At 36.5% G+C, this 9100-nt stretch overlaps 2 protein-coding genes across 5 annotated transcripts in view; both read left to right on the forward strand.

Moving 5' to 3' along the window:
- itsn1 (intersectin 1 (SH3 domain protein)) overlaps positions 1-1034 on the forward strand; it is a 46789-nt gene extending 45755 nt beyond the window's left edge. For all 3 annotated transcript variants that reach the window (XM_079864650.1, XM_079864652.1, XM_079864651.1), the window contains one exon: positions 1-1034. In XM_079864650.1, the coding sequence (XP_079720776.1) occupies positions 1-149 (149 nt within the window). In that variant the 3' untranslated portion in view covers positions 150-1034.
- A 1611-nt stretch (positions 1035-2645) lies between these two features.
- LOC307154633 (uncharacterized protein) lies at positions 2646-8972 on the forward strand. Of its 2 annotated transcripts, none has more exons than XM_079864653.1 (7): positions 2646-2896; positions 3029-3107; positions 3813-3912; positions 4697-5869; positions 8343-8406; positions 8550-8674; positions 8778-8972. In XM_079864653.1, the coding sequence occupies exons 1-7, from the start codon at positions 2844-2846 to the stop codon at positions 8807-8809; spliced, it is 1626 nt and encodes a 541-aa protein (XP_079720779.1). In that variant the 5' UTR covers positions 2646-2843; the 3' UTR covers positions 8810-8972. The 2 variants fall into 2 exon arrangements, with proteins under 2 accessions (XP_079720779.1, XP_079720780.1); XM_079864654.1 differs by having other exon boundaries at positions 2818-2896; positions 3040-3107.
- The last annotated feature ends 128 nt before the right edge of the window (positions 8973-9100 follow it).

A 9100-nucleotide genomic window follows, 5' to 3' on the forward strand; every position in this document is an offset into this window, starting at 1 on the left:
ATTTCTTGGGCAGGACAGAGATTCGGCTGGCCGACATCAAGAAGGACCAGGGCTCGAAGGGCCCCATCACCAAGCGTCTGCTTTTACACGAAGTCCCTACGGGAGAGATTGTGGTGCGACTGGACCTTCAGCTCTTTGACGAACCCTGACCCATGTTGTATGACCTGACCATTTGACCCCCAGATTCCATATCCGCTACTGCTCCGTGGTGAAAGCCCACCAGCCTAATGTGACAATCCCACTCCACCCAGCATCATAAATCCCAGTGTGTGAATGTGTGTATTTGCACAAGCATCTGTGAGTCTGCAAAATGCTGTAACAGTCTTAATCAATCCAACCAACCCGATTGGATTTTTATTGTCCTAGGTACCGCTTCAAGACAAGTCAAGTGTGTGAGTGAAAATGAAGGATGCACTGTAGAGGAGAAATTTCAGTTCTGTAATGATGTGAAGGATGTCTCAGGATGCTGTAAGTCTTTAAGAGTCAAGCATACGGTTGTTGTTTAACGCTCTAATGACCCGGGAACAGTAGTGCCATTTGACGTTATATATTTTTGGAGGTCTTCATTCTAGAATACACAGAATTATTACAATGATGTGCCATTCCAGTGAAAATCTCATTATGGGTGAGTCTCATAAATCTCTTACTAACATAATTTAAAAAATAATAATAATAATCATCATCTCATTCTTACTAATGCAAAAAAAGTGAAATTATTTAAACAAATTCACTTCTTAATGCAAACTATTTTGGGACGAGCTGGACATGTTTTTGTGAGATTCACCCTATTCAACTTTAATTCCATTATTTCAGTCATTAACGCTAAAAACTTAGACCAGGTTTTGTTGGCAAACCTTTCTAGTGTCAACCGACTCATTTATTTTTATTTTTTTCATCTGTTTTTACTGAACGATACCGGTTCGACAGTTCAACAACTGAATGTACTCGAGATGTTTGGTTTTGAGGGTCCATTAAACGTGAGCATCTTCAGGAAAATTTGCAGCAAGTCTCGAGAAGAAACAGCCACAAATGCTCCATGGAAAGACTATTTTGGAAATTATGTGTGTTTTTCGGTATCTTTTGTTATGTAACTTTTATTTATTTTCATGTTTTTGAGAATGGGACATCTCAGAGGCCTCACAGAAATATCATAGCAGGTCTCAAGGGGCATTTCCTCGTAAAAGAACCTAACGTGTCAAATATCTCTGAACGACTAATATAACCGGTGAAAATATGTGGTGGCTGCATGAGTTTTGATTTTAGCAATAATTCAGCCAGATTTTCTTCAGTTCTCCCCTGACGTTCTTAGTTTTATTGTGGTAAATCACAAAGTTAACTATTTAATAGTACTGTATTTAAGTTTGAAACTGCATTACTAATGAGATCAGAGTTTGTTTTTGATTGATGTATGTTGATTTTTTTTTTTTTATTCTTGTGCTGTTGTTTGGCATTAGTGATCAACACTGTAAGTACTGTCATATTTGTAAAAATGCGAGATATCAGTTCATGTTTTAATTGTTCATACTTGCTTTTTTGTTGTTTATTTGCAAAAGAAAAAAAGGAATATAGTGCTAAAACTTTGTAAGGTTGCAGCATGTAGAAATGATGTTGAAACAACCGTACATGAACCAGAGAGCAAAGGGATCACTCATATCGGCTGCAAATATCTTCAGTTCTCCAGAAAGAGCCCTCTTTACATAGATGATGAAATGTTGAATTTGTGAGGTTCTTATTTGTTCACCCTCAATTATCACACTACTGAGCCTGAGAAAAGTGCTGTTTCCTTTTGGACTGTAACAGGGATCTGTTTTGTTTTAATTTGTGTGTGTGTGTGTGTGTGTGTGTGTGTATATGTGTGTTTTCCTGTCTAGATGCAATATACGCATTAATATTCCACTGCTGTGCTAGTGAGATGCCAGAGTGATCAAGGAAAACAGCTATTGTGGGGCCAGCAAGTTATTCCGACTCGGTTTTTCTATGTGTGTGTATGTGCGTATATGTGAGAAAGAGTGACTTGTAGTGCTTTGAATGCTTTCTGCTGGGTCACTTTCCCAAACCTCATCCAGAAGTATGTTTTAGACAATGCAAGGGGTCATGGTCAGACATCTTTTCCTTTTATCAGCTGTCCTCTCTTCTCTTGTTCTCCTGACCTTCCCTCATCTCTTATCACGCACACTGTACATTTCAGACCAGAAGATTTGCTCACAGCTTCATTATTTTTTAATGAAGTCCCATTGATTGAACAGTAATATATGTGTCTATGTTTAAAACTTTGAATGGAGTATAATATATTACAAAATGAGAAGTAAATATGTTGATGACAGCGTATTGTTATCAATGTAGAAGCAGTGTGTTGTCTTAATGTTGAAAATAAAACTCAATTGGACCAAGGTATTGTCGTTCAAATTATTATGTAGTGGTACACGTAGTTCGTTGCATACAGTGTTTACTACACTATCAAAACGAGCGTGCATGTTTAGTAAAAAGTAATACAATGGATTTCTTTGAAAATTCGAAGTCAGCTCCCATATATCAAAGCATTTTGCTTTTTTGTAAGGTCTATTTTGTCTGACAATTTTTTACATTACAAAACTCCTTCACGGTGGCACGCGAGTTACGTACTGGCACGCGCAGCGTGTGGGGGCGTGTCAGTCTGATTACGCAACTTCTTTTGGCTTAAACAACAACTTGATTCAGTTTATGTATACTTTTTTGTCCTTATGGAACACTAATCCTGCTTGTATGGTCTATTCAGACGTTGTTAAATGAGAGCCTTAATTCCATTTTAATCCCGTTGAACGGCTTGTCCTGATTTCCGATGGACACGTAAACAAGCGGTGTCTATGAAAAACACTGTCGAAGAGTCGAAAGAGAGCAACACCAAAGCGCTGAAAGGGTAAAAACACTGGGTTAACACAAGAGCAATTTTTTTATACTCTTGGTTAGAGAAAACTCGAGCATTTTGCTTTGCAAAATTGCACGTTCACTGTCTTCATTCTGTAACTGTTTATTCCCTCCGCCATAAGAGGAGCCATCAAGTGTTGACTTCTCCAGGGATGTTCGCAATTATGTCCTTCCAGAGAGTTCGGCGTTTGAGGGTTTTGAAGGTACATGTTCATTACTGTCACTAAAGTTGAACGGTATCAAAATTGTGAACAGGCGCTTACCAAAACTATATGGCATGCATTGGCAAATTTACACTGCAAAGGTGGCACAGAAGCGCTTCTGAAGTGGCAATTAGGTGTCTTTACACAGACTGTTTAATGCTGCTCAGAGGTGGCATAAATGCATTTACACAACATTTAACTGCATATTGTTATAGGTGGGTCAGAGCAGGCAGAATTTATTCTGTCTTTTATGCTGCATTGCGTCTTTACACAGAATTTTGAGCAGGCACAGGGCATCCTTAAGCCTATAAAGATGCCTACCTTGTGCCCAGTCATTTTTATTTTTTTCAAATTAGTAAAGAAGCAAAGTATTAAATGTTTTCCATAAACTATTGAACTGCTATGTCATCCATTGTAAATAATAATAATATTTTAATTATTAACAAAAATGTAATAAAACCCATACAATTGTGACACCTATCATTTTGATTGGCAGCATGGCAAATAATTCAGTATTCAGAAGTATAACTGTAACCAAAAAAATCTCAAATTTGTGGAAAGTGCTGAAACCTCTTATACAAGAATTTGTACAGCTTGGCTCAAATCTCTACAAATATCTCATAATATATGTTCAAATATCTGCTAATGTAAAAATTGAGGAAAACTATGCTGCAAATTATATGACTTTGTGTGTCTTTAATTCAGTTCCTTTGGTTGGACGATTCTGGTTGGAAAGTTCCTCTATTGACGCCGCTCTGCACCAAAGCATATAATGTCAAGAAGCCTGTCAGATATACAAGTATAAGTAAGTTATCATGAGTTTTATTGCACTTGTTTGACTTTTAGATTTTTATTATTAATAAAGTTAAAAAATAAAATACTTTATTGATCCCACGAAGAACATTTAAAATCCATGGATCCTTTTCATTGCACAAAAGTATCTTTATTCTGGAAAAAGGTTCTTCAGATTATTAAAATGTTCTTCACACTAAGAAAAATGTGGTTGTTTTAAGAACTTTTCACTGTACGGTTCTTTGGAGAACCCAAAACTTTATTTTAAAAATCAGCATGACATGAGAAGAGATGTCACTACAAGTGTAAGGCGAGGTTATTTTGATTAAAGAAAACAAGGACACATAAAAATTATTTATAATTAATACTGCAATATTCCATTTAAAAAAATTCAATTTTGATTTAAGATTTTACCAAGTACAACATGTTACAGCTTTTACCAAGTACAACATCTTTGTTGATCCTGGAACAACATTCCAATCAACCAATCAGATTTGAAGGACAAGTTTACAGTTGATATCAAGTTTAGGCTTGATATCAAGTTTAGGTGTTTCTACATCAGCGTTATTCCCCTATATATTTCCCTCTGATTTCAGGGACCAGTTATGGATAGGGTTAGGGGTAGGGATAGGGTTAAGACAAAATTTTCAGACAGGAATGTTGTTCAAGAACATGTCTTTCTTGGCAAAATCACACAGTTGCTTTGTGCACAGAATTCAGTGGATCAAGTTATATGAGTGTTTTTTTTTTTTCTTGCTTCTGTTATATACATTAATACAATGTTATTTTTACCCTAGAGAAAGCGAAACCAAAAACTATAATCGATATTGCCAGATTACTGCAGCAAAAGACCAAGGAGACCAAAGAGAGGAAACAAGCAGTGATCTCTGCTGCTGCATTGAAAGCTGCTACAAGTACAACCAAACCGCCTACACCAAATCAATTGAATGACCAGAGTGATACCAAAGCAACCATCGTTTCCAATGCTAAAGTTCAAACTTCTACCAGCACCCTTCCAGCTAAAGTTAATGTGGAAGGTTCTTCAGAATCTGCTACTCCTGTGGACACTGCCTTATTAGATTCTGCTGTGGATTTTGCATATTCAAAATGTGTTGACCAAATGGCCATGGGAGGTCTGCATAATAAGTCATACACTGAAATTTCAAATGCAAAAGATGCAGCGCCCAAAGCTGTTGATTCAGGTGTGGCTCCACAAGAGCCTTCAACTCAAGAAGATATGACTACAAATATCAGTCGAGTTTCTGAGCTGTCTTCAACAAACACCAAAGGAGTCATTCCATCTTCTGAGGATGCTGCGTCTGCCTCTAAAAAACGTACACCAGAAGTAGTTGTTGTTAGTGATGAAATAGCTCATATACCTGAAGTTATGGTGACCTCCAAAGCTATGGCAACTCCTGAAGTTTCATCTGCTCATGAGGATTGTCATCTTCTAGAAGAGTCATTTTCTGATTCAGAAGTTGTTACAGTGACCAACGCATCAACATTTGTCAACATTACTCAAGCACAGTACTCTTCACAACCTCAATTTACTCAATCTCAAGGTCAATCTCAAACCAATAGGTCTTCAAATGTCAATGCAGACAAAACACCTTCTAGCCAAGAGATCATCAGTCAGGCAGTTGGCTCATTTCCAGCCGCCGCAGCCGAGCACATGATGGACGTTTCCAGTGCTGACGCTGTGGCAGTTTCCTGTGGTGAAGTTCCAACCCTTCGAGAAGTTTGTCATGAAGGAGCCATTTCAGTCTCAGACCCCATCATCCCAGAAGTCTCTTTATTTAAATCCACTGAGGATCTTCCTGTTGTTGAGACCATATCTGCCGCTCTATGTAAGAAGTCAGAAAAGTCTGGTGATGCTCAAAGCTCCATCAATCTGAAGGACCCAATTCTAGCAGAAACTGACATTTTAGAGGAAGAGGTGCTGAAAGAAACATTTGAAGAGTTGCCTGAGGGTATGTCATCCTTCCTGCATTCATTGCCATGTTTTCCACAAAAAAGGGAATATTTTGTTGTTGTTTTTATGCAACCTCACCATTTTTGACAGTTATTTTGTGGGAAAGCACTCAAACTTTGTGCGAATGTTATATTATCATAAAGTTAAGATTCTCAAGCTCTGTAGACACTAGGGGTGGGAGATATTGACAAAAATGAATATCTCGATATTTTTTTCCAATATCTCGATATCGATATTCAGACGATATTTTTGCCATCCTTCAAAGAAATGTATGCAAACTGGCAAAGAAGGTCCAGTTGGTCTTTTGACTTGCTGCATTTGACCTATTATTGTAGGCTATAGAAAAAACAATAAAGGAGCTAACTAAACAGAATCTGAGGTAGCCCCTACTTTTTCCACTTACAAAATAAAACAATAAAAAAAAAAAATGGAACTAGGCACCTCTTGCAACAGTGATTATTAAATCAAACAATATTGTTGATGATGATAATTCAAAGTAAAAAAAAAAAATTTTCAGAACACTATAATTCCATCCATTTTTTCCCCAAAACGCCTTTTTTTCCTCAAAACGCTATAAATCCATCCATTTTCTTCCAAAAATTGATGGTTTGTCTTTTTAAAAAAGTCTTTTGTCTTTTATTTTTCGTGTTTGCATTTATGAGGAAAAAACAATATCACGTGACAGTTCTCCATTATGGACGCGCGCTCTGAAAGCGGCACTAAAAGACTTTCAAACTTTCACAGAGAACTCAAAACAGAAAGCACAAAGCCTTTCTTTAAAACGAATTTCGTTTTGTATTATTTGTATCTTAATTTTAATACATTTTTCATTCACCAATTTCCTGAATTTAATACATAAAAAGTAATATAGGCTAGCAATCACAACATAAGGTGCTTGAACTGTAGATATCATCATGAACCGAACCGAACCGTAGCCTACTCGCCTCACAGGCCTAAAATATGTGAAATATATTTACAGAAAGCTGGTTAAACAAAACCATCCAAAACAAAATAAAATAAAACTATGTAGCCTAATAAATGTGCATTTCTCCGGTGCGTTCACTAGCCTACTGCGAAGATCGCGAGTCAATAGTAGATCGTCAACTTCATCTTTGCAGCCGACACAGAAATTAATAAACAATTAAAATGTCTTATTGCAATATTTTACATATTCATAATCATTACTTTTGCTGGTTCTTTGAGGCAGCTTTTTAGGTTTATGGCGTTCTGGAAAAGAGCTCTTCACATACAAACACCGTTTCACCAAGGCACAGCGGCCCTTCAGCACATAAGAACAAAAAGAGAAAAGCACGGACTTACTAATTACGAAACTTTGATGTGGTTGAACAGGTGAAACAGTCACAAATTCCTCTGCAACTCAAACCTTCTCAATACGAGTTATGAAGGAAGAGAACAGCATTACAGTTTTCAGCGCGTCCTCCTCTGATTGCTGTGTTGTGACTGAAAAAGTGCGTGCGGGAGCACATGCGCAAAACGTAGGTTTGTAAAATGTCCTTTTGTAAAATGACATATGATAAAATAAAAATAATTAATATATAATTTTCCAAAACGGTTTTGCGCATGTGCTTCTGCGCGCACTATTTCGAATTTACGTATGAATGTGCGTTTTTGACGACACGGGACCATCGGAGGTTGCTTCCGGGAATAGTACTGCCCTACAGTATTAAAAATCACTACATATAATTGTTTAGAAGGTTATAGTGTGCGTTATTTGTTTTCTCTTTAACTTCTATCAGCTCTTTTCATGTTTGGGGGGTCGGATTGTACAAATTATGAAATATTCGATATCCCAATTTTGCATATCGTCCAGACAACAATTTGGATATTATCGTCTAAACGATATATCGCCCACCTCTAGTAGACACATGACATTTTTTTATAAATGCATAGTTTTATGCAATTCATTTACTCGCAACACTTTTAGATTTTATAGCGCAACACAGACTCATTAGCTTAAAATCTTTTATTTTTGTATTTAATGTGGGCTTGATGCATATCATGCATTTGTTATTATCAGAACTGACCTGCTGCAACAATGAAGTGAAAGTTTATGTGTATAAAGCTTTCCATAAACATTTTCCCATTACACAAATATTTGCTTACATTGATGTATGTACTGAATCAGCATAGTTTTCTCTGTGGTAAAGTCACAAAGTTGTGGAGGCTTTGTTTTCTTTTGAGCTATTCTGATCTTTACCACAAGAGGGTGGACTGATCTCTGTCTCTAAACATAATTTATTATGCATCTTTTTTCTTTTTGTCTGTTTGTTTCATAATGCAAATGCTTTTATTGTGATAAAAATGTATAAGTAGGTATGAATATTTTTATTTAAACATAAAATGCAGTGATGTTTATTAATGTAGTTAATGTATTCTGGCTAAAATTGGTATTTTAGAATTATTGGATGTTCATGAGAAACAAATAACAGTGATTTCTCTCTCATCTGCAGCACAGCTTGATCCAGTAAAGAGACTCTTTCTCGACAAGATACGGGAATACTCCACAAAGAGCCAGTATGAATAACATCCCATAAATCAAATAACATGAAAACAATCTGTTCATTCCTTAGGCTATATATATATATATAAAACGTATCACATATTTATTTTGGATAACTCATTTTCCACATTTAACCTGGTTTGTGTTGTCCACACAGAGCCTCTGGTGGCCTTGTAGATGCTGGACCAGAATATGAGAAAGTTTTCAATGAAGAACTAACCAAACTCCAGAGACTCTATGGGGGTGGAGACTTAAGCAAGTTCCCAGAATTTAAGTTCTCTGGTGGGTATATTTTTGCCTTTGTGTATTTAGAATGAATATTAAAGCTCAGATGATCCCAGAAACTGTTTTTTTTTATATATATCCTCTTTTTTTTTTTTTTCAGAGCCTGTACTGGATGAAAGCAACTCAAAATGAAAAGCACAGCATGGCATTTCCATAGAAATATATCATTCATGATATATTTTAAAAGGCACTAGTATGTGAACGACATCATAAATAGGCAACTTCTTTGCTGTTACAGAACAGAAAAAAAACCAAGAGAAACGCAAAATAAAGTTGTTTGATCTGTGACATTTTCAGACTGTGCTTCATTTAAAACAAAATGTCATTTAAAATGACCAAGCACCGAGCAAAATCTATATTTTATAATATAGCCTGCATGTTGCATTGTCCCCACAGAAGTCTCCAGGGGGCGAGCACTTTTCC

Source organism: Squalius cephalus (assembly GCF_949319135.1).
Source record: "Squalius cephalus genome assembly, chromosome: 2".
Lineage (NCBI taxonomy): Eukaryota > Metazoa > Chordata > Actinopteri > Cypriniformes > Leuciscidae > Squalius > Squalius cephalus.

Bases quoted from the DNA above. Each gene is read 5' to 3' on its own strand.
- LOC307154633 (XM_079864653.1), top strand. From the start codon at position 2,844: ATGAAAAACACTGTCGAAGAGTCGAAAGAGAGCAACACCAAAGCGCTG. The intron at 3,108-3,812 runs GTACATGTTCAT...TCTTTAATTCAG, and splicing joins GGCGTTTGAGGGTTTTGAAG to TTCCTTTGGTTGGACGATTC. The intron at 8,407-8,549 runs GTATGAATAACA...TTGTCCACACAG, and splicing joins GAATACTCCACAAAGAGCCA to AGCCTCTGGTGGCCTTGTAG.